The sequence below is a fragment of the Neocloeon triangulifer genome, unplaced genomic scaffold (genome assembly GCF_031216515.1).
Source record: "Neocloeon triangulifer isolate White Clay Creek 2 clone unplaced genomic scaffold, ASM3121651v1 ptg000002l, whole genome shotgun sequence".
Lineage (NCBI taxonomy): Eukaryota > Metazoa > Arthropoda > Insecta > Ephemeroptera > Baetidae > Neocloeon > Neocloeon triangulifer.
In genome coordinates, this window is record NW_026775545.1 from 7,478,807 (window position 1) to 7,505,428 (window position 26,622).

General features: G+C 35.0%; 1 protein-coding gene across 4 annotated transcripts in view; it reads left to right on the plus strand.

The window, feature by feature from the left end:
* LOC132204520 (lachesin-like) overlaps positions 1-24,049 on the plus strand; it is an 85,490-nt gene extending 61,441 nt beyond the window's left edge. For 3 of the 4 annotated variants that reach the window (XM_059633064.1, XM_059633087.1, XM_059633079.1), the window contains exons 4-10: positions 1,683-1,853; positions 12,894-13,022; positions 14,081-14,219; positions 20,852-21,000; positions 21,706-21,768; positions 21,850-21,945; positions 22,918-24,049. In XM_059633064.1, coding sequence (XP_059489047.1) covers positions 1,683-1,853; positions 12,894-13,022; positions 14,081-14,219; positions 20,852-21,000; positions 21,706-21,768; positions 21,850-21,945; positions 22,918-23,087 — 917 coding nt within the window. In that variant the 3' untranslated portion in view covers positions 23,088-24,049. The remainder of the gene's footprint in view (positions 1-1,682; positions 1,854-12,893; positions 13,023-14,080; positions 14,220-20,851; positions 21,001-21,705; positions 21,769-21,849; positions 21,946-22,917) is intronic. The other variant, XM_059633072.1, reaches the window with a different exon arrangement.
* Positions 24,050-26,622: the final 2,573 nt, after the last annotated feature.

Sequence of the window (26,622 nt, forward strand, 5' to 3'; positions counted from 1 at the left end):
CAAAGTGCCTCTAAAGAGATTGCTTCTCTGAATCAAACGCAAATGGAAAGATGCCCGAGACGCTCTTTGTGCCGGGAATGCAACTCCAACTTTTCTCCTCTATGTGTATCTGAGCATTTTATTCCCTTTTCCTTTCGCTTTGCGCCGCCAGAGAGCGATTGCAAATTTGTCAGATGACATATATTGCGAATTTCTTCCTACTTCAAAGGGTTTACTTTGAAAACTAGGTACATGGTGCGCTTTATTAGATTCCTATCGATTCGATTAAATTTCCTTTCATGCAGCCGCCATGTCAATGACCCAATTACATTTTCATTCAATGAGATTTTTAAATATTTTGAAACATCAACTATTTTTGCACAGAAACGTAAAAAAATCCCGCATAATATAAAATTCACATGGAAAATTATTCTTTTCCTAGATTTTGAAATATAAAAAATGGCAAATAAAATAATTATAAGAACGTGTGAAATTTAATTGGGTTAATAGTTTTCACAAATTCATTTTTCATAACGTAAAATTTAATCTTAATACTTATATAATTATTTAAGTTCCCTTGATAAGTCCTCTATTTCTTGTTCTTCTCACGTTGTGTTCACCCTTCAGCCGCAGTGCGATCGGCCAACTTAACCGTAATGGCGCAAAATCATAAAAAGGTTGCATTGCAAATCTTCCACTTTACGATTTTCTCGCAGGGCGCGGCCATTCCTTGCAGATAAAACCAGGCGACCATTTTCCGAGGGCGCCCTTCTCTCCGTAATACCACCCCGTCCGCTCGACTAGGTGTTATTAACTTGAATTTCTCGCACCCGCCGTTCTCAGAGAGAGAATAGGGTGTGCCGAATAAAACTGCGAAATAGAGAGAAAGGGGCTTAGAACGCACCTAGCCGGCCGCCGAAATGAGGGCCTGCGTGAGAGCGAATAAAATAATGGCCACGAGTCCCAACTCGCATATCTTTCTCAGCCGCGACTCCCTCGAGCGCAAGGCCCGACAATGTATGGGTTGTTGGAAAAGTAAGTTTCCTCCGGGAGGAAAATATTTTATGGCCGGGAAAACATTTGCATGGTAACTCAATAACTGAATAAAGTGCTGCATTGTGTGAAGTGAATCTAACTTTTTTTTTAAAATAGGCACGCTATTTGCACTATAAAGATGAAGAATAATACATTTCCAAAAAAAGAAATAACATGATAAAGACAAAATATTTGTCACTTGGTTATTATTTGCAAATTACAATAGATAAAAGAAAAATGCATGTTTTTTACGTTACTTTAAAATTTATTATTTTACTAAAACATTGTAATTTAAATTTGTGTGCAATAATTAATATTTTGTTGCTTATAATGCACAATTTACAATGTTACTACAATAATTAAATTTATTTCATAGAAATTAAAAATAGCTAAAATAAGGAAATGCACTCATTATCTGAATATTATGATAATGACATGCATACATGTTGTTTTAGATCTATATTTGGCATGAATGCATTGGAGGCGAGTTCACATTTTTTATGGCTATAAAGTAATTTATAAAAATACTATCACGCGATCATGTTTCCACGCAAGATGAAATTTAAAACAGCGTTTAAATATAATTTCTACTTAATTAAGAGCAATACGGAATAAATTGTCAAACAGTTCTTCACTCACTAATCGATTCTCAATTTGTTTTTTTTTAGTTCCACCGGACATCAAGGATGACCAGACGAGTTCGGACGTCACAGTGCAAGAGGGCGAGAACGCGACCCTCACTTGCAAAGCGACCGGCCATCCATCACCACGCATCCTGTGGCGCAGGGAGGACGGCGAGAGCTTGCTGATCAAGAAGGGCGCCTCCAGAGGTGAGCTGAGTACGTACCCCTTTGACTCGATTCTCTGCTCCCTCTTCCCATTCTCAGCCACACGGTTGTTTCGGACCGAGTGCACTTGTCAACGCTTTATCGCTTTTTGCGCGCTTCAAGTCGGCGCGGGCCATAAATCTCGCACTCGCCTGTTGAAATGAAGTGCCAAGGGAGAGAAAGGCGCGAAGACGTTTTTTTGCTTGACACTAAGTGCCGGCAGCATGATTTATTTAAGCCTCTGAAGACTGACAATGAGCAGCGCGTGTGATTAATTTTTGTTTTCATTTTTAAACTTTCACATTGTTTGCAACGATAATCACTTGATTAAACTTGCAAATTTTATTAAAACTGCTGCACACAGGCGTCCAAAATCATAAAATAAGGATAAATCGTGACGTTTTAAGCCAAAAAAGAGCCTTTTATTTAAACAAAATCATCGAACAAAAAACAGATGAAATTTAGAAAAAACGACTGGATAATTTTTTAAAAAAAGGGATGCATAATTTTTTATTAATTTGGATTCAATTGCTTATTTTAAAAATTTCCTAAAGCCAATTATGATAATGTAAAACTCAAAATCAAATTTTCGTGAAGTAAATTTTTTGAATTGGGCGATGGACAAACTGAATATTCAGTATATCCTCCCAAAGCACACTTAAATTACTACAAATGAAATTTTTAATCGCAAAAGTGTTGCGAAATATTTAAATTATTTTGTTGTAATTTGAAACTTTGAGAAGTTTAATATTGCATAAACGATATATTTTTCAACTCTCGCACTTCCGTTTAAGCTCTTAAAAAAAAATCGACGGTAATAATAATAAGACCTATACGCATTACATAATTTTGAATACACTCTTAAAATATCTTTTCAAAGCAGATCTTGTTAACATGGCTTATTTTATGTTAGCATAAATTTAATTATTATAGGATTATTCAATTATTGTTTTTTATTACTTAATTAAAGACGTACATTACCACATAAGTAACTTAATAAGTTATTATGTTCAGTAATTGCTCGCTCAAACCTAAATATATAAAAATGATTTAAATTTTTTATGCCTTTATGGTTTATTCTAGATAAATAGTTCGCAGTAAAATTGTAATATAGTATATTTCCTTAAAACTAGTAAAATTGTTAAATATTTATATAATTTAAAAATAATATTTAATAGAAAATTTTTTTATCCAAAAAATTGAAATAATAAACACAAAATTAAATAAAATTTTTTTAGTATTACACTAAATATATTAATTTTTTTTTAAAAAGCACGAATTTTTGATATTCCGATGAGCTGATTTAAATATATATAATCACCTAAATTACTTGAACAAAAACAATAATCTTTAATTAATTGAAAACAAAAATACAAGATTTTTCTATTTACGGAATCTCTGAATAATCTAATCTTGCCAACAAAAATGTACATTTCTTGCGGTTTCGTTGCCTAGCCACTATATTTACTCTCCCAAGCGGCTCTCCCTCGAGGTTAAAATAAAAGATAAATGGGCAACCAGCAGCACGCCGATCTCTCGCCCGGTGTCTAGTTTTGTCCTGCTCGGCGGGAGGCGGTGAAAGAGCTGCAAAGTTAACAACAGCCTGCTCTAGGCGGAATGATTGCGGTCCGTGGCGGCTGCATTTGTGCAATAAATTATAAAAAAGAGAGGGACGGCGAGAGAGCAAAACTCCCTAACAAGGAACACACAAGCCGTGTTTTTGCACTGCACCGAGCGACGTGTATATGCAACCAGCGCAGCAAACGAGCTTAAAACTTGCCCGAGTTGCTTGTAGTCGGCGGCGCCTTGATGAAAATTAATCTTCTCTCTCCTTCCCGTCGTTGTGTTGCATCGCAGGGAGTTTAGTTTATTAAATCTGCTGCGGCGACGGCGGGCAAACGGGGATTTCGAGGGAAGAAAATAATATTGCGCTGCGAGTTCTGCGGCCAGAATCAGATTTGTCTTCTCTTGAGACGCTGCAGGCAAGAAATTAAGAAATTTGTAAAGTTTTGAGAGCCGGGAGAGTTGTTTTATTTAAGTGGTCTGTGCTCAAAGTTTGAGCAACATTTTGACGTTTCAGTCAACTTTGATTTTAATTAGAATTTATTTATCCCGAGATATTTTTTATTTTCCGCAAGAAATAAATTCCTTTAAAAATTCATCGACTGTTTTCTTTTTTTATTGTCAATCTCAAATTAGTGAAATTTTCTATGATTGCCAAAATGGCCTTTCTCCAACTCATTTAAGCATTTTTGTTTGATTTTTTTTTTTTTTTTTTTTTTTTAATTAAATTGGTTTTTAGCCAATTCTACTAAAATTAGCTTTTTCCCATTTCACTAAAAATAGCGTTTTTCCAATTTTATTTTGTTCATACATACTTCAGCAGATTAAATTTCTGTCTCGCATTTATCTAGAGCTAAAAATTATTGTGAATTTGAAAATACTTTTTCTTCCATTAATGGTACATTGATGCAGATAATTATTTTAATCTTCTTTTCCATTGTGTAGACTCCAGATACGGTTTTATCATTATTCCTTAATAAAAAATATAAAAAAAACCAGCACTAAATCAGGAGCTCAAATTCTCCATTCACTGTAATGTAATTGCCTGAGGTGCAGTATCTGCGCTCAGCGCAGTGCAAGAATGGGAAACTCGAGGACTGCAGCATAGTGAGGGAAGAAAGCAATTTGCTGGTCGTGGTGCAGAGTGAGGGCCGTCTGATAAAACCCATTTGCATACTTCAAATACAAATTAATTTCACAAATTTAAATTCTGAGCGATGTCGATCTCTCAAAAGAAAGAATGAAAGAAATGAAAAACTCGGGGAAAGAGTTTATTTATTCTGACTTCTGACTGGGGAGAATATAATCCGAGCACCGCTATAATTGAAGTAGAAAATTGACTTTCTTTTTATTATTTTTTTCGTTTTAACAAAAAGGTGGGACTTCTTTCAGAAGAATAATGTTGAAGGATATAAAGGAAACGGAATTAAATAAGATTGAAAAATTAATAAATCATTTAAGAAACCGATTGCTGGCAGACGACAAGGGAAGTCCAGATTAATATGCTTTCAGCGTTGGATTTTCAGATCTCGACAAAGGTTTTTTTGTGTGATTTGATGAAGAGATCAAAATTAAACAGCTCAATATTGATTAATTATTTGAAATTAAAAGCGATTAAAAGTATTCATTTTATAGACATTACTTCTTAAATCCAGACTAACGTATAATTAAAAACAAAAATGGTTTATAACAAAAACATTTCTTACTTTTAAAATATAATTTGAAGATTTTCTATCATATATAAAACTCATCATCATCAATTCCTGAACAAAATGAATGAGATTCTGTTGTGCTTTTCTGCTCGTGTGTTTAGTAATACAAAAACATCCTGCTGCTTTTCTGTGTATATAAGCACCATTAGTAAAACAAAGTTTCATATTTATGCAATGCTCAAGGAGAATTTTCACTTCAACAAACATGAATTGTGAACTTATTCAACAAAACAAGTTTTGTATTTCCCATTCTTCATAAAGTAAACTGAATCGACTTGACCTTTTTACGCATGTTGACGGGGAATAATAAACAAAATTGAAACTTTTAAAAGGTCATAAAACGGCATGTCTCGGAAAAAGTGTTAAAAAGGAAATCCAATTTGCCATTCCTGAGTGACAGCGGCACCAAACCTTCAGCTCCATTTGACAATCTCTCCGTCTTATCGCGAATAGTCTCCGTCTGCGAACGCAAAATCGATAGCGAGCCACCCTCCGAGCAGAGGGCGGAAAGTGCAGGTGCAGCGGTAGTTGTAAAATTTTACTGCTTATGATCACTGCCAAAGGGGCAATAAGAGAACCAGAGACGCCGGTGCTCGGGTAATAATTCTTTTATCTTGTTAATGCCGCGCGTTTTTAGAGGCCGTAAATAGGCGAAAAGAAGCAAACACTGTTTTGCGTGGAGCTTTAACGCGAGGAGTGAATGTTGCACCCCCGTCTGCCGCCGCTCCCACATATTTTCTTTCTCCTGGGACAATTTGCAGCTAAAATAACGCCGAGTGCATTGTTGCGGTGTGGCCGGAATGGATGAGAAAAAGCTGCAAATTTAGTGGCAGGGCCTGGCTTTTCAATGCGACCCGGGCCAATTTCTCCCCGCTGGGGTGCGAGCGCGGCAAATTGCTTTCTGCCTCTTATTTTCTTCATACGAGAATAAACAAGGCGTCGCGCTGGCAAATAAAACATATATGCGCTCTGCCTCTTTTTTCTCTCTCCGGCTGTGAAATTTTTATCGAGAATTTCGCGAGAGGGAGAGAGAGAGGCGCAATTTTCTTCTGACGTGCGTGTATCCAATCCCTTCCCTTTTCTCCAAAATTTTGTCACCTTCTCTCTCTGCTGCAAATGTACGAGTTTGTTTTGCGTGGATCAACGAAACGAGACGGTTGTCAAGAAATGTTTGAGAATCCACTGCCTCCACTAAAATTTTGACAAAAGATAATGGTTTGAAAGTAAATTGTCGCTTTCATAACTATCATAAATATTTTAAATATTTGGAATTCTATATTTTTGAAAAATAAAAATTCTTTTCAGATAAAAACAAAATTAATAAAAAGAAATTTTCAAGTCAAGAAAAACTGGAGCATCGCAGTATAAATAATAATTATATTCTAATTTGTGGTTCATTGCGTACTGTTTACGCAAATTTTTTTGTTTAAGGAAGGAAAAAAATATATAATGTTTATAAAATAACAAACTTAAAAATTTATTTAATTTTAATTTTTAATTATGTAGAATTAAATTTTTTTAAATTTTTTTTTATTACATTGCAATCATTTTTACGCGTTATTAAACCTATTTATTTTCAATACTATTTATTGCTGATTTATTGCATATAATAATAGTCAATAAAAAATAAATAATAAGGTGTTTCATTCTAGTTATTTTCAGTAATAGTCATTAAATGATAATTGGAATGTTCTTCCGGATAAACAATGTTCACGTGATTGCAATTGCAGTCAGTTATAAAGGAAATATTTAGTTATAAATTGTAACTTTTCCAAGATCAAGGGCTAATTAGTGATGTTAGGAGTTAAATGCACGTCCGACTTTTCCTCAATGTCTCTGTTATTGTTTCATGGAAAAGAAACAGGATGGAGAGCCGTCGTCCGTCGTTCAATTAAAAAAAAAAAACACTGACTTAAATCAACTTTATTAATTTTATGGAATTTCAAGTAATTTTTAAAGTTTAGAAGTGATCCGAACCTTTGAAAATGATAATTTGAAAAAATACAAATGTATCAGACGCCCCAATGCTCCTAGAAAAGACAATAAATTAGTCAAAACAATCTGTGTCCTCGCGTGATCGCATTTCCACAAGTTTCGGGACCTTCCCGTGAGAGAGAGGCTTCTTGAGACCAACAACTGATGATAAAAATCACATCGCGCGGCCCCGGCAGTTATTCTTAATCAGGAAGTTGGTGGCGCGCGCTCCCTAAATAATAGATCAGCCCTTGACGACGAGACACGCGGATAAATTTACAGCCGTCCTCTCGAAAGACAAGCAGGTACGTCAGCCTGCGGAGATTCGCTTGCTCTGCTTCCTCCTGCGGGAGCCGCGAGCGTTTTATAAATCAATTAGTCCTCTCGCTGCCGCGCGCTTTCGCACACACATGACGACGACTTCGGGCTCGTCAAGCGCCTTTGAATAATGCACGCTAACCAACTTGCTCTGTACGTGACGCAAATGTCGGTATGCACGTGGCGGATCCATCTCGCGAAAGTCGCGCAAGAACAGTTTATATGGAAGGAATGTCTGAGTGAGAGGTGCTTTGGTAATGACAATAAGCTGAGAATTAACATGAATATACACTCACATGGGGACTAAAATATAGACGATGAAATAGATAATTGCATTATTTAATTCTATTTTTATTATCATTATTCAGTTGGCCAATATTTGAAACGAAAAATGAACATAAAAGCTCTATTTTTTGAAAGGGCATTGAATTATTGGACAAAACGATCACTATTAGTTAAAATTGTGCTAAAACCTCAGCGATAAAAAGTACCCCATAAGCCACCATGATAATTTTAATTTTTCCTTGCCAAAATGAATTTGTTTATCGACATGATTAAATATGAATTTAAAGATGTGGCATAATATTCATCTATTTTTATTATTAAATAATCACGGTCGTTCCAAAGTCCTCAAGGGTGTTGCAAGTTGACTTTCATTGAAATCGGGATGCTCCACTTCAAGCACATGGCTTGTAAGTTTCACATGTGTGATGTAAGTTGCATCTTTCTGTTGGTTGCATCAGGAGAAGTTCATTCGTTTTTGTATGGATTCATCTCCAACGAAGCACCTTTTCTGAACACGGGATGTATTAATAGACAGACGGTATTACACACTCTCATCTCGTTTGGCGAAAAGTTTTCCTGCACTTTGCAATCATCCCGCTGCAACAGGGAATTTTGCTGGAAACACTTTATTATTGATCTGCCATTAATGAAGTTTGGGATTACCAGCGGCTAGAGTAAGATGCATCCCTTTTGTCAGCAGTTTAATGACGTGACGCGCTGAAATGCGCTTTTGCCTCACAGCCGCAAACTTTGTAATCACGAGATGGAGCACTTTGCCACAAACTGATCCGTCAGCACTAGGCGCGTGTGTGAAATAAATTCTCTCAAAATCAGCAAAAATTAAAACTTGCTCAAATTCAATATGGATTGTGAAAATTAATTGCACTGAAAATAATTAAAATTATTCATGAGAATTGCACGGTGAATTCGGTTTTCCAAAGTGTATTTGGAAAATATAAATTTTAATAAGAATGTGAATAACAGGCTTTATAAAAATTTTAATTTCACCAATCATCAAACCTATTTCAAGAGCAAGACAGAACTTAAAATCGGTATTTTCTATTTTACTTTTAATCCATTTAATACTTTTTCTGTTCCTGAAATATGGTTGCAGACCGTGACCTAATCGGGTGTGGCAATTATTTCAAGCAAATTTTCACTCCATGTGTACAGAATAAATCTTTCCCTGATAAATTTTAAACGTTAAAAACACCATTTCAAAATGTAGCTTTATTTTATAAAAATTAATCTAAATTAAATTGGAATATCTGCATAATTCTAGAAATTATCTCTTCATCCGGAAAATTGAGTAACTTTTCCAGCCTCAGCAAACAGTTCATGCCCATTTTTCACAGCAGACAAAGCCCATAACCGTAAAATTACACACTTCCCATTTCACCTATGTACTTTTCGCACGCGAGAAGCTCACAACAAACAGCGAAAAAGTTTCAATAAAATCACCCGAGTGCAAAAACTCGCATTAATTCAACACGGTGCCACTATTTACTGGCGCTGCGAGGGCAGTTTGCTCGGCGCTCGCACAACATAAATGCTTGTTTTTGCTTTCTGGGCGCACACATAGGGAGAGCAGGTGTGTAATTATGTGTGTCCGAGCGACGCTTAATGCATTGCACTTTGCATTGCAAATTTATGCACATGGGTGTATTTCGCAACTCTCTCACAACAAAACACTGAGACCATTCTCTGCGGAGCTCGTCGATTAATTATTAATTTAGACCCAGCCCAAGTGGCGCGCAATCACCCTTATTGCCATGCTAACCCAACCGCGGAGCAATTAATTAACTATTTGCTAGAGAGCCGATTGCACTTGAGTTCGATTTGATTGGCATATCATATTGCATTCGTGTTCAACATGCCTCAACGAATTGATATTTTAATCTAGAGTCTTTACAAATAATGATTATTTATTATATTTTAAATCAATTTTAAAACATTTAAACCTATTTAGGTGCCTTATTATCTGAAATTGGTGGCAATAGGAGATTTTAGGTGAAAGAGACAATGTGAAAATGTAAATAGTAGAAATCAAATTGTACAGTGTTTCAAAATAGTTGAAAGAAATTTAGGTGATTTTTTACCCTTCAATTTTAACTAATGATAAATACTATTTGCGCCTTATTTGCTATTAATTAATTCACTTATTAATAACATTGTTGGTTCTTTTCTATAACAAATTGATTGATCTCTCCAAATTGTCCTATTCCCATTATAAGCTTAACTTTTTCCAACCTGCATAAGTGTTCATAATATTTGTCCAAAAACTATTTTTCAAGATATCAAAGCGTTGAGTAAAGTTAAACATTGGCTTTAAATATAACTTTTGAAAGTCATTCCCACCATTTCAATTTAAATTTGAACTTTCTTAGATATAATAAAAAACCTACGAAGTTAAGAAATACTGAAATTTTTCAGAGTCCAGCTCTTTCTTTTATTATATTTATATTTATTATTTTGAACTATTTTTATTTTTTTTTTTGGAATGTTAATGCAGATGAAGCATGCATTAATTTTTATTCACATTCAAAACATCCTTGACGCTTATCGTGATATTGTAGCCATGCTATGTTGTTGCTCTGTATCTGTTTAATTATTTTGTTAAATATCACAGAATGTAATTATTTCATTCTGTTTCCACGTCTCAACAAAAACCTCAAGTGCAATCTTCTCTAGCTGTAAACATCTCGACTCGTATAATTACAGAAAGGCTGCCTCACTCCCAACTGAACGCTTTGTTAATCCTTGAATGGAGGCGCAACTCGTTTAATTTTTAATTCCATTCATATTAAAAAGCCACTATCGCTGGCAGAACGGAATAGCAGCATAAATTTTGCTGTTCTCTCTCGCGCGTTGTGCATATGAGAGCACCGAGGCAATAACAACCAGGCGCATATATTTATAAACGTGTCGCTGCTGCCACACGTCTTACTTTATCTGCCCCTGCCTAGATTAAAGGGCATAAAGTATTACACCTGTTCCGACCCGTAAATAGCGCGCCTCACATGCAAACGGCCCCGCGCTGCTTTAATAATAACATGCACATTAGCTCAAAAACTAAGTGCCCGATTACGGCGCGGGGCTGCAGTTGAAACTCGGCTGATGAGATGATTTTAGCCCCGCACTGCATACAAATGGCTCCCTTTCGCTGCAGGATATAATGGGCGGAAAAGTTTTAATTGTCGTTTATATTCGTTGCGAAACTTGCCGGAAAAATTGTGCCAGGTGCAACACTTACGAGAGAAGCGCGATCAGGATGAAATTTACATTTTTATAGTTCTGTGCATTCAAAATCGCTTCCATAAAGGAGCCTTAATTGAATTAGTACAATTATTTTGCATATTAATTAAATTGAACCCCAGTGTATTAAATTTACTAAAATTTCAATCAAAAATCTATATCAAATGTATTTAATTTAACAACTGATATCTCATGACAAGAACCGAAGCATGCAAAAATTTTTTAAATTCAGATGATTTAAACTGGCAATGGAATTACAAATATATTTTAATTTTGCTTATGATTGTTTTTATAATTTTTGTAAATCAAAGTAAAAATATTTTAGCATATTATGCTTATAAACAATACATATATCAAAATTTACAAAAAATTTATAAATATAATTATATATTTTAAAAAGTAATTTAAGTATTGTTAAAAATAGCTTGTTATATCTTAATTTATTTATTTGTAAAAAAAAAAAAAAAATTTACATAATGAATTGCAGAAATATTGACATTTTTCAACATGAGCTGGGCGCTGCTGTTCTGGCTGAGTAGAAAGTACAGTTCAGTTGAGCTATTTCGGATTTAATTTTCTCTCTCTGGATATTCACGCCTCGAATGATAAATGGGTCTTTGGAGCTTTTGTTTATTTATTTATCTAGCGGCGGTGTAATATTGATACAGCACTGGCCCAGCCGTTTGGTGTCGTTTTATTTATTTTGCGCAACAGCCGTGCAGCGCTCGACTCGAAATCCGCTGCAGTGGATTTTGCCGGAGAGGACACATCAGTCAGCAGACTGCACGTGTTACTCGACGTGGAAATGGATAACGTTGGGTAATGCATCGAGTAAAATATGCAGCGGATCAGCGCTGTCGCCAAAATTAATTTGAGCCGCGGATTTTTGATATTCAGCAGCGGTATCGATTGCCGATTGGTTTCCAATTCGCTCTTTCGGGCGGTTTGTTTGCCGTCACGCAGGCTTTGATTAATGACAACGGGACGCGTTGTTTCTTGCCAGGGGTACCAGCATTTGTGTGGTAACAAATTATCGAAGTACCTGATGACATTCACTGCCAGAAAGTAATATCCGAACCTGTTTTTGTTGCCCCTTTGTTCGGTTGACGAACAGTTTTGTTGGGGTTTATTAATTGCTTTTTGTGTTGGCAAAAAGTAGTGGACACACCATATATCAATTTGTGGTTACGGAACTGGCTGACACTCCCCTTAGTGTTCATTTATGACGAAAATAATAATAATTATAATATTCAACGCAAATTTTTTATTAATGTGTTGATTCCATTGAGGTTTGCTTAAATGCTTACTTTAATTATCGACTAGCACTTACACTATTTCTATATTTTTTATTGCAAAATGTCATAATTTGTGCCCTTATTTATTTAAAAATTTGATTCCTGACCATTTAATATACAATTAATTTTATGGTTTTATTAATTTTCAGTTAAAAGCTTAAAAATAAATCCAAGACAAATCAACGATTGAGGTTAATCAAAAAGTCTAATATAGTCCAGGTTCCAGGCAAACTTCCACCGCCATGCAATGAATGTCGCGCTGAATTAGCCTGGGCCAGGCAGGGCTGCATAGAAAACCCTTCTATTAGTTTTATAAATAAAAAAAAGAGAAAGATTTATGTTTAAAAGAGATGATCTGGGCAAGAATTAAAAATAAGTGGAAATTTTTATGCATACAGCACATTTAATACTTCCTCTAATATAATATGTTTTAGCTCATTTTTGAAATAAGTAAAAATAATCTTAAATTTGAATTTGAATTAATTTTAAACTTTGAAATTTCTCGGACAACTCTGGTTGCGGGGGAATCGATTTAATTAGCCCGTTATGAGTTTGTTCACGAGTCGTGATGCCCCATCTCAAAGTTTCACCCTCTCAAGCTCACAAAGTGCAAATCAAATAATTCTCGCTCGTCTCGTTTGTTTGGCCAGTGGACACCTTCGGCGGCGACACTCTGCAACTGTTCAAGCTGGAGCGTCGGCAAATGGGCGCCTACTTGTGCATCGCCTCCAACGACGTCCCGCCGGCAGTCAGCAAGCGGATTACGCTCAATGTAAACTGTAAGTAGAGCAAACAACGTCCTATTTGCACACCCTCTCACATGTGTCTGCCGTCGATGCAAATTCTGTCTGTGCCTTTTTCGGCCAGAATTTTGCTCTGCAGACGCGCCCGCTTTGATCCCAGAGCTGACCAGTCGCCTGTAAATATGAATCTAACTGAAATTTGCCTCTCCCTGCGCAAACACGGCGTGATTAATTTTTGTTGGCCCGAAGTATAGAGTTCGCCTTTGATATCTAAAAAAGATGGGTCTCTAAGGGTTTGTGGGAGAGTAATTTCGGCTGAAAACGATGCTGTTTATTTGCTTTTTACAAATTAGTTTCTCTAACTGGAGTCTGTGCACATCTGTCTGGAAATTACCTTCCAGAAAATTTAATGTAGAAATAGATTATTATTATTATTGATTTTTTTGCACATTTGATTTCACATGAAAAATCAAGAAGTATTTAATAAAAATATGAATAAATTTTGTTTTGTGTTTTGTTGATTTTCTCTGTTTATTAAAAAACTATTGATGTAAAAGATTGACTTGGGATTTAGAACTTAAGATGAATTAAAAAAATTCTCTTTTCTGTAATTCAATCTATCTCAATTATAAAAAATTATATTTTGATTTGACAAGTGATGTTATATATGGAGAAAGAAAAATCGCAGGATGCAAGAGAAAAAATATGTATTTTCAATTAATTAATAATAAAAATAAGCTACTTTATTTTATTCTTTATATTCAAAATTTTGTTTAGGAAAATAAATAATTTTTTTCTGTTATTTAAAATAAATTACAAAAACAAAACTAAAAACAAAAATTTAAATTCTGTTTAAAAATACACAAGTTTTAATAGATATTAATATCAGAACAAGATGACTTTAAAATTTAAACATTTGCAACAAACCAACATTAAAATAAAATGCCTGAAACTTTTATCGACCTAACTTTTACGCATGTTCACATTAATCATTATTAGTTTGTTCCTTGCTGACCCACGTTCAAAGCCCTTCACCTTTGCACACTCAGCTATAATTTGATTTAATTAACTCGGAATCTGCAATTGCCTTTCAGTCGCTCCAGTAATCAAAGTGACTAACCAGCTGCTTGGGGCGCCCCTCGGCACAGATGTCAACCTCGATTGCTTCATCGAAGCCTTCCCCAACGCCATCAATTACTGGTCAAAGAACAGAGGCGAAATGCTGATGGACGGGTAAGTTCTCGCAATCAAAAGCCACCAACCGACGTCGAGCAGGAAAACTCGAGGCATCTCTCTCTCAGAAAAGTTGTTAAAACTTCTTTCGCTTGCATCGCCATTTGCAAGGGATATTTTTCAGCTCAAAAGCATTTTTACTTAATTCCAAAGGCAGACAAATGAAAGTAGAGCAGCTCGCAGAAATTCAAAACGAGCGTGCCTGCGCTTTTTTCATTTGCAAACTTCTCGCAAAAGAAAAAAATAAAGGAAAAGTACACGAGAGAAAGCCACAAAGCCGGCGAACGTTCTTGAGAACTGCGCAAATCCCTCTCCGCTCCTTTTTTCGTCTCCTTTTCGCTGCCAGTTCCACCTGCTCTCACTCGGAGATTGTGTATCTCGTTTTGTGCCCTCTGCTGCGGGGCCGTAAAGTTGGATGATTCAATTTCGCGTAATGAGCGAGTGACGCATTGTGTTTCGCAATTAAAATTTTAAGTGTGCTGCAAAAAGAGCCCCTTGTTTTCGTGCCGAGAGCACAAACCGAAATTGCACCGCTCGTCCGTCGTAAAGTCTGATTAATGAGGGGCGTAAAGTGTCGGACCGTCGAAAGCGTATAATACACCTGCCGAGCCAAACATCGTTATTTCGTGCGAACTCGGAGCCACCTAACTTTACGATGAAAACTCTTGACCCCAATTTCCATTGAAAAGTCTTATCTTTTGAATGCAGTAGTTGCAAATTCTCCGAACCTGTAGATGTAAATTTAATTGAAATTAAAAAAAAAATCTAAATTTTTCGAGTTTTGTAAGTTTTTAATTTGCAGCTACGTGATTACAATCCAAGTTTGAAATAAAAGCCTAATTTGACGTAAAAAATTTCATATTGATTTCATCCCTCAATTTAATTTAAAAATATACAGTACCAGTGCCAAATAAATTATTCCAAAAATTTTTGAGCTCCTTTTCTCGTTCCCCTTTTTCCAAAGTACATACTTGCACACTTTATTCAAATTAGGCGATAGTGGGCCCCTCGCTAGACGGTCCCGTCGGGAACCGATGGTCGAGGGAGGACGGGGGCAGCTCTATTCGTGCAAGATTAACCCTTGCGCGTCGACCGGGGGTTGTAAAATGCATTCCGGCCGGGGATATTCACACCCTGACAAGAAAATCTCTCTCCCACACCATGCAATTTAAAAAGCGGCGGTGCGGCGAGATGAGAGCCGTAGGAGCTTTTCGCGCAGCACGCGCGCCACTTGAAATATTAAATGAGTTTTCACCTTGACGGCTTGTCTGCTGCAATTCCGACTCGGATCATTTGCCAATAAGGCGAAAACTTTTCCACGGCATCACAGAGGCAGAATTCAGAGAAGTGAACTGTGGTATGGATTTGACGCTTGCTGGTTAGAAACCCCTGGTGAGATGCTGACGCCAGATCGCGTTTCAATTGAATGCATACCTCTGTCAGAACTGATGAGATTTTTGACATGCGTTTGCAGTAAATTTATAAAAGTAAACGAAAAATCATCTTACAAATGTTCCATGATATCAGATTTTTTTTCTTACAATTTGGTTAAAAAAATTGCTATGAGTAAATTTGTAAGATCATTATTATGTGGCCCTTAAATATTTTTTCCCTTCCTGAAAGATGACATAAGAATAAAAATAAATATCTTGGATAATTTATTCATATTGTGCTTTAAATGAGAAATTCATTATAATTTTTATATTTTCAGGCATTATAGTGAAAAATAGGCATGAGATTTGTATTTAATTTGTATTTAATCCTCGGGAAAAAGAGCAGAGCACAAAAAAATTGTGTGTCAGTACTTTTTAATTAATTAGTCCCGATTTTATTTTACAGTCAAATATCGCAATTAATAAATTTAGTGTAATTTTTATATCTTCAGTAGTTGAAGTAAAACAAGTTCCATATTGAAGTTGCTCCCCGTGGACAAATCAAAGCAAAAACTTCAAAAGAACACTTCAAACTCAAACTGCTTTTAATCTACAAACAGAGCGGAGCTTTTGAAGGCGAGAAAAGTGTTTGCTCAGCGCACATCAGTGAAAAACCAACTGCAATGTTTTATTAGAAAACAGCTTCGATCTGCACCGTTGAAACCAATACTGACGGCGGCTGGTCTAATTTTCTGTTTGCATTATTACTATGGGATTATCAAGGGAATGGATAATGAGAGCCGCCGGAATAACACACAGACTCAAAGCTACTTATTCCGATTTTTTCCTCACCGTTATTATAATCGAAGTTGATGGAAAAAAGCGAGACTCTTTTATCACCGCTGCTGCATGATAATTGCTTGTTACATTATTCAAAAAATGAAAACGGCGGAAAGTAGGTTACGTTGCGCCTGCTTTAATAAATGAAAATATACATATCCTGCAAGCAGCTCTATATTGATTGGTGGATTGCAGAGTCGCATATAATGCATTGAGGCTTTTCCTTATTATCCGGTTTGCTGCTGCGGAAAATCATACGCCTCGTCGACTTTTCTTATTACACTTGTCGGTGATGTTGATAGAAAAGGCGTTTTTACTTCTAAGCATACAATTTACCTATTCTTTGATTGAATCTGACTGTGATTGATTTCAAAAGATTCATTGTCGTATGTTTCCATTTGCAAATAATAGAAGATTCCAATCAAATGGATCAAAAGTTTCATCCTAAGGATGATTTAACTTTTTATCCAGAAAACAAGAAAGCCGTTTATAATAATAAAATTTTTTCCCTTCATGTATTTGTATGTATAATGGCAGTTATGGCAGTAGAAATTATTTGAAAAAAAAAAAAATAAACAATTGTCCTTTCATATGTTGAAAATTACCAACTGTAAAATAGTTTTGACAAAAATTATTTCAAAAATTAATCTTTTAAAAATATTTTTCTTTCAAATTAACACATTTTTGTGAAAAATTATATAAATTTACATATTGACACAAAGCAATTTTTTAAACAAAATTGAACAATTGAATTCAAAATTTTTAAGAGTTATCGATTATTGGTTTGATTATAAGATAAGCATTTTGTAAAGTCTATCAATTGTAAATTTCCAATTAGTTGACATTGCATTTAGCCATTTACTGATAATTTATTTTTTATAATATAACACTGTATTTTCATTAATTTCAATTATAAATGCATCAAAAAGTAATAAGCGAGCGCTATTTTCCGAGCTCCGGTGCACGTGCGTGTGTGCCACCCTTGCAAGCAAAGAGGCGATTAAAATTTCGCGGCACCGCGTCGAAATCACTTTGCAGCAATTATCTCGCAATGGCCCCGTGCTCGCAGCTCACTTACCATTAATTAAGTAAACCATAACTTAAATTCGACCGCCGGGCCATTACCAATGGGGCCGCGCTTCATTTAGTCGCGCGTAAATGGTAATTGCATTTCGTGTGTGCGCCGCGCGTCAGACATAAATTTTGCGGATTAAATTATTTAGCCGCACACGGCACATGCCACGCCGCTGAATTTATTATAGTCGCTCTCGGAAAAGGCAATTCGCACTTTGCCACACATGCAGTTAATGTTGCGTGTTCGGATCCTGCGGGAGACTCAAACCTATCCCCCGAATTTGTGCACAAGGTCGTTTATTCAATGGATGAAATGGAATGCTATTTTTATTTGTATTTTTTTATTGGTTTTTGCTTGATGATGTTTGAAAATTTACAAAGATGAGTGTAAAAATAAAGGGTTAACAAGAGGAGGGTGAAATGTTATTGTTTGAAATTTTTGTATTTAATTAATTTGAATCTTATTTAATTATTTCTTTAATTCTCTGCTCTGTAGTATGATACAAAGACGAATTGGAACAGAAGTCCTATTGGTAATCGTAGCCTAAATCAGCCAAAATATTACAAATTTAATGTAAGGATAGGGGAAAGTAAATTTTAAGTTATCCAAGAAGTTCTCATTTGATGTAAAAAGCTTGCATGTCCATCCACTACTTACTTAGCTAGATTCAGAAGCAGGAATATATTGATTAATTGTCATAATATTAATAAAGTGCTATTTTAAGAAAGGAGATATGCAACTTGCTTCACACAGTTGTATTGCACGTTGAATAACCAGAGCACTTATTTCAAAGCTAGTAGCTCGCATTTATTATTAAGCTATTTTGCAGCAATAACTAGTTAGTTTTGCTACACATTTATGAAATTTAGTACGATTTTGCTATATAAAATATATATAAAAGATAATTTAAAATTTTATGATGAAGTTAGAAATAATTTTGATTTAATTGTTAATCTGCCAGCGTTATACTTTTACTGTATGTAAAATTCATGGCCGAAATAATACAGTTATTGATTTCTGTTCATATTTTATAATTATTTTATTACTTTCAGTTTTTCATTCTTTGCATTACAATAAAAATTCCCCCCTCCCCTTAGGCTCGAAAAGCCTATTATCCAACCAAATGGAAACCAATACAAATTAGAATTTGGGAGAATGGTTCAATGCGTATAATGAGCGGATTTCGTTTGCGACACGAATCGTGCAACCGCATTAATTTGTCTCGATCGGACGCCATGCCGAGTGAGTTTCACTCGATATACTGCAGGATTTGTTTCCAATAAAAATGATAAATCCGGCTCGCCACCCACTGCGTCGCGATAAGCCCTCGCTTTTAATGAAAACTGTCAATTTTTTCTTCTTCCATTCCATTTTTTTTTTCTCGATTGGGACCAATTCCACTTCCGAATATTATGGATTTTGGCCCGCGAGAAAAGTGGAACCGAAAGAACGGAAATTGCTTTGGGAACAGAAACAAAGGAGGAAAATGAAAGGCTTATAAATTTTATATCTCAGCACGGACAAATCAAATCTTTTTCTTCTCTCCGCGTCTTCCAGTTGACCAGCCCAAATCAATACGGCTGCTGATATGTTTGTTTGCCTGCGAAAAGAGGCCGCGATTATATGAAATAAAAGGCATCCAATGATCGGTTCCGACTCGTTGATCTGCACAGGCAGAAAAAGATTGCGCTCTGTTTGTGCGCGCAACCTTTTTTTATTTCATTGCGCCCAGGGCAGTGACAAATTAACCGTGCTTTTTTATCAGAGGCTTTTGTTTTGTCGCCGCATCCTTTTCCTATATAATTCCGCCACATGAACAAAAGCATTCTGTCACAGTCTGCTTATCCGGGATGATTATGAGCTGATTGTTATTGATTTGAGTTTGCCATAAATGTCAATTGGAGTTTATTGAGTTTATTAAGCCAGGAGCAGTTTATACGAATAAAAATGCTTGCTCATCATTCATTATAAAAATACTTTTATTGTAGGCTCTAGAGTCACAGACGAGATTGAGCGGGGGAAAATAAATGCTTTTCTTTTTCTCGAGAGCACTTTCAGCCAATTTATAGAAACTCACTTCATTTGATAAAATATTAATTCTCAAAAGGTGCTTTTTTTAAATTAATTAAAATTCAGAGTACCAAAGTAATCTATAATAATTACCAAATAGGGATGGTAATAAAAATAGATTACTTTTTAGTTTTTAACGTTTCATATTTTTCTCAAAAGTTACTGAGCCCAATGATCCCTTTTTAAGTTAGAATTAAGCAGCCATTTAACCTACATCTGTATAAAAACAGCCTATTTACAACAACAAACTTTCTCATTAAAAGCCTTATTTCAGATCAAAATGGCTAATTATAACCACACTTATAAATTTAGATGCACAAATAATCACCCATTCGGGTTTTTTCTTCAATTGAACGATCACATATTTGTCACTCATCTTGCGTCTTCCGGTCCTCTTTCTCGAAGAAAAACAACTCGCATTAATGACTAATTGGTGAGCATTTTAATACAATTACCAGATTCTGACTTTGTTTATCACTGCCCTTTCTTGGGTAGCCACCCGTCGGTGTTGTGCTGGAAAAAAGTAGGCAAACCCGGCGTCTTTTTATTGTGTGTAAATACGGCGGGGATAAAACGCATCGCGAGCGGAGCGCGGCGGCGGCGGCGGACGTGAGCTGGAAGTGCAAAAGTGCGACTTGCTCGTCAGTCAGTCTTGGCAAGCCCTTTTTTCGCTCTTTGTGTTTGTGTTTGGACGCGGCGGCGTTGGCGGCGGCGGTGCCAAGAATAGCGAACCGAGTTAAACCAACTTTCCTCCTTGATTTTTCCTGCCCGCTTGTCCGTCCGATTTCCAGCACCGACTGCCACTTTTACCCCTTTTAGTTCCACTCGGCTTCGTGTATAATTGTATTTTTCTTCCTCTCCGCCCGTCGGCTCGAGAGCGAAAAATTATCTCTGCTTTGCACTCGTCACGGATATTTAATTCTGCTGCTTCTCTGCCTGGAATAATATCCGCCACCGTCCTTCATTTTGCTCTTTCTTCTCTCTTGTCTTTGGAATATATAAATTATTCTCATTACATTTCGCACCGGCAGTTCTTTTGTTCAGACCTACTCACCGTGCAAAAAATTATTATGCAATTTTCAACTGCGACGCCACTGAATTTTTGCCGTTCTTCCTCAACAGAAGGAAAAAGAAATTCACTCATGTTAATAATTCAATTTTCTCTGACTTTTGAATTCCAAATTAAATCGGAATAGAATAATTGTAGCAAGCTTCTTTTTCTAATTTGACACTTTTATATGAATTTATGCATATTTTCCATTTTTCTGTTCTAGGAAGAGATATGTTGTGGACGAAATTAAGAAATCTTATACTATTCACTTCAAGCTGACCATCAGGAACTTCAGTAAAAGGGATATTGGCACCTACACTTGTGTGTCCACCAACTCAATGGGAAAGGCTGAGGGGACTATTCGATTATACGGTAGGATTGATAACCATTATAGTCAACTATATATATTCCATTCAAAACCACCACTTTAAATCTGTTCTATATTTAAAAAAGTTATTTAATTACTATTCATGTAATATATAAATTTTGTATTGGATATTTTTCTTCCATAATATAATATGTATTTATAAATACACCAAATTTTCTGTATTTGTGCTTTAAATTTATTTTATTAAATACATTTGACCATTTGTTGTAAATACTAAAATTCTTACTATTTGTAATGAAAAATATCAAATAAAATATAAATTATCAAGGAATTTACAAAGCATAAATGTTATATAGCCATCTCTGGGGAAGTCAAAGTGGATAAAAGTTAATTCTGGTGGAGATAATTTTGGTATACAATTGATTCCAAATATATTATCATGTAAAAATAAAATTCCTGCATCAGCCGTCAAAGCCCATTAAGAAAAATCGTCCATTCGTAAATTAATATAAAACGTTTTCAATAAGAATCAAAATGCCTGTGATTGCTGCAGTAAAATTTTTGTGATTTTCTTACCTACAGTGATATTTCAACCAAGATGATAAAATTTAATTGCATACAATATGTGGTGGTTCGTTTTTTCCCCTTTTTTTTGACTTGGATTGTTTTAGCAGATGTTTTCAGTTTTATCAAAATCTCTTTGCAATGATTTACAGTAGTTTCAAAAATAATAATCAATGTTTTTCCAGAAATCAAAGTGCCGACGCGACCACCCGTAATTACGACCGAGCCTCCAGTCATTACAACGCCAAGTAAGTATAGGAATCTGAGCACGGGTTTGCTGCTTGAAAATGAAAGCGGGATTAATTAATTATCAATGCCTATGGTTTCAGCGACGACCACGCCCCAGCCAACAACGAGCACCACCACACGCCGGCCGACGAGGGCACCCAAGATCAAAGAGATCTACTACCTTGCCACCACGTTTGGTAACTATTGCGACCGAATAATAATGGTCAATTTTTAGTTCTTTGTGCCACAAAAAAAGTTGATTTAGAAAAGCGCAACTCTTTTTATCAAACATTGAGTTAACATATTAAATTTAAAAATATTTATAAAACGAAATCTGATTCTAAGAAATAAAAACAGAGACCTTTTTGCTCAAATCAAAATTAGTTTTGAAAAAGAAATATTTCCACAATAGCTGCCACCAGCACAGCATATCTGTTGAGCAGGTTGCATACATGTGAGGAGGTTCAAGTTGATTAAAAAATAATAAAGATATTTTTTTAGAAGAGAGGAAATAATCAAGATAAATTGGATAAATTAAATAACATTGTTAAGGTCTTCTTAAAATTAAATGAAATTAAAAGAGTTTTCCTTGTCATGAGTTTGTTATTTTTATGTGTAAATAATTAGAGAATTTAGGATAAATTGTTTTGCGAAGATGAAATTCAAATGTCAAAATAAAGTTGATCCAATCAATTTTTAACAAGGAAATAAAATTGATAATAAAAAGTTTAAGAAATAAATTATTTTCCTTTTGCTGTATTACATTTTAACAGCTCAAATTTTTGAGAAAGGCAAATATATTGTATTTTATTTTTTTGCTCTTTCCTGATATCTTTTAAAATTAAAATCTTTAATAATTCCGTCTCATTTTGATTACTACATCAGAAATTCGCTTTCAAATTACGAAAATTTTTTTATTAATAGCATTTCCTTTTTATTATATGCCTTTTCGTCGTAGCACATTCATCAATTAGCTTTTACGCATATTTTATTCCTAATTAATTTCCACGCTTGGAAAGATGAGTTGAAACAATTTGTTCCCATCACATGGTAACGCAGGAAGCCGAAAATTAATTACCCTCCTCTGCATGAATAATCTTCGTCTTAAGGACGCAAATCCAACCTGTTGTCATTGTCGTCAAGTGAGGAGAGACTGATTGGTTTTTCAGCGCCTCCGCTTTTGGCTCACGAGGCCGAGGTGCTGCTCGGGCGCGACGCCAAAGACGTGACCGCCGACGCGAGCAGGGCTGCGGCGCACAGGGTGGCGGCCACGTGTCCATCCCTTCTCTTCGCCCTCGTCGTCGTGATGATGTTGTTAATGAGTGCGGCCGCGAGATGACATTGTGAAAAGTAACGAGACTGACGCGCAAGAGAAGATGAAAGAGAGAAAGAAAGAAAAGTGATTTACCTCAAAAAAATAAATAAATTTCAAATAGCAAAAGTGAGAAAGAGAGTGCAACGTGGAAACTGTCACAAACTTGTTGGTTAATTGTAACGAAAAAATAAAATTACACGCAGAATAACGGTGGAAATTATGCGGATGATGCTCATTCCGATTTTTGTCTCAATTTTTTTATTGGTGCCAAAATGTTGCGTGCGAGATTCAAGATGAGGAATTGTCGTGTTTCTAGATTCTGTGCAGATTTCTGTTCCATTTCAGAAGTTTCAAAACTCAAAACATATCTCAAGGCTATATCCAAATTCATTAAACGTTAAGACACACTCAGCTATCAAAGTAGAAACGCATTTAAGAGAATTTTTAAAATCATGCAGAAAATTATTTCTTTGGGAGACAACGAACGTTTCTATAAAACCTCTATTAATATGCAATGTACATACATAATCAAAATAACTAGATGTTAATAAAAACACACACTTTTGCCAGTGGAATCCAAGGAAGTAATTTTCGCGATTGGATGAAAATAAATAATTATTTTTTGCCTGCTTCTTTCAAGGTGCTGCTGATTTTGCAACCACTACTAATTTATTGAGTGCTGTTTTTGTTAAAGACTGTGATGTAATGATAAACATGAGAATCTATAATTGATTAAGAAACTAAATTAAATTGGGAATAAATGAACCATTCAATGTGTTACTTTGCAGAGATGACATTTCATTTTTTGTGGGTTGAAAATTGATAACATGAACAACTGTAAAATATTTTCTTTGGTTGTTTTAAACGTGCTGTAGACAAACATACAAACAAATAATGATGATTTTTCAAACCTCAACTAGTCCCAAATGGAATTAAATTGTTGTGTATTTTATAAAAATGCTGCAGGTTGTGAATAAATGGAGCGAACAATATGATTGTGAGTTTAATTAGTTTTACCGCAACTTAATTTCTATTTAAAAATTTTTAATCTTTAAAAATGATTTCATTAGGGTTTTATCTATTTTGAATTTCGAAACTGATAAACAAAAAAAAAAAACATGGTGAAAGCGTAAGAAAGACTTGCGTGTTAAGGCTATGCAAGGGGTTGATAGTAGGGGCGAGTTAACTATTTGCTATTGCCTATTTTGCACTGAGCCTGTTAATGGGATGAGATGCTGTCATCATTAATTCAGGAATTTTGGTAGCTACGAGGCAGCTCAGCTCAGGTAAACGTTTCTAAATTGTTGTTAGCACGGAAAATGGCAAGAAATTTATCACTCCCTTGCTGTCCAATCAAACTGAATGGTATCTTTGAAACATCTGGTAAACATTGAAATTTTTAGCAAAATTTTAAATTTTTATTTTACTTACTTAAATTTTAAAAATATTAAACGAAAAATGTAAATAGATTTTAATACAGTTTTTTGCTAAAAAAAAATGTAATGATTATTTTTTTCAATAAATTTTTTTTTATTCAATATTTAATAAATTTATTTTACATTTTGATCAATTTTTATTTCTTTTCTATAATTTTAAGCAATCTAATATTTTATTTTAAATAAAAATTATTAAAATCTTCTCTATTTTGCTCATAAATAATCTTGTTGGTTAAAGTTATGTCAAGTCGCTCCTTTTTCCTATCATTTCTATTACTTTGAAGTGCACAAGCGGCTTCTTAGAGAAAGAACTCCTCATCTCATATTCGATAGTGAATTATTCAGACGAGCAGAGCCAATTTTTTGTATCACTCGATCCGAGTACATGTAGTGAAGAACAGTTGCGAACTTTTTACAGATTTATCTCTAGTGGGAGGCAAGGGTCGTTGCCTCCAATGTGAGCATCGCAAAAACAAGATCATGCAGGGCGTGGTGGACCAGATTGTCACTCCAAATACAGTTAAAGAGTGATAAGTTGCCATAATGCCAAATTCGCTCTGCAAAACTGGTTCCAGTTCGCAAAAAGCCCCCAGTCAAAAGTTAAATATATATTTTTTTACAAACCCGTTTTGATAGTCAATTGAATATCAAAACAAGTACTTGGAACATAACGGCATAAAAAAGCTATGGTTTTTTTAATTGATGTGCGAGTTAGTTTGCACATTGAAAAGTAGAAAAATTAGAGTATTTTAAACTACTTTTATTTTTGAAGTTTCTTAACATTAAATTAAAATCGAATTCAGTTGCAGAATATTTAGAAACATTTTATCAAAAGATTCAGCAGAAACACCAAAATGTAATTATTTTGTACCTTTTCTTTTATTTCTGTATGTATTTTATTTTATTTAAATTAATTTAAATAACCTCAGTTTATTTAAAAAAAAATATTTCATCGACTAAAATGTATCAAAATTAGTGTTTGTGAATATTTTGGCGAAATTTTCCTCGTTCATGTCATTCGCCTGAAAATATCAATTTGCAAACATGAAGAGAGTGGTCGGTTGCAGAGAAGCCGCTGAATAGGGGCCTAATGGGTGCGGAGAAACAAGAGGAGTTAACGAGAGAACACATCAAGCCAGAAAGCAAGCGGCCGGCACTTTTATCAAGTGAATGACGAGCGAGCATCCTCCTCTCTTTGGGCAGCCGCAAAGAATTACCAGTAATCAGCCTTTTTAATCAGCGCAAACAGTCAAACGGCTCTCTTTGCCAAGTCAAAGTTCAAACAACGCAGCCTCCAGAGTGCGCGGCGTTTGTACTTAAAAAGACCGCTCTTTGATCAGGGTGCAACTAATTAACGCCACGATTTTGTGTGTGCTTTTGAATATGGGAATTTTGAATCCCTTTAATGTTATAAATATTTCAAATTTGTAGAACTCTCAAACTCAAGCACATGAAAATAAGATATTTAGTATTCAAATTTATTCATATTTTTATAGACGAAACAATAAGACTGAAACGTCCATTTGTCAGAAAAAAATGGATATATGATGATTATGATAAATCTAATCACCCTTCATGAATAATAAGGCAAAGAAAAGTTGACGGCTCTTGCAGGCATGTGTAGGCATCTCATAACATAAGAAAGATATTTTAAATAATTATATTTACTATTATTAAAACTCAATATAAAAGATCACCAAGATTACTTTGTTTAATTTTTTTTTAAATAATGTTGGCATAATATTTGATTAGTAACTATATTAAAATTTATCAATTACTTTTAATTTAATAACACAAGAAATAAATTAATTAAGAACAATCCAAAAATTATTTTAACTGTGGAAAATTTATTTAAAAAACAATAATTTTATTGCAATGAAATTTTTGTAGACCTCAGATAAAATTTAGCAACAAAATTTGAACTTGTGCTCTCTCTGTGGACCGCTAAAAGCACTAACTTGGCTTGCTACAAACCTATTGATTTTCCAACCCTTGGAAAGAGCAGCACAACTTGACGGATGCTGCGATCTGGGAGCGCCGGCGCTAAGCTCAAACTGCAATAAATTTTTCCATTTTTTTCTGCTTACACAAAGACGCTGTTTTTAAATAATAAGCATTGAAAA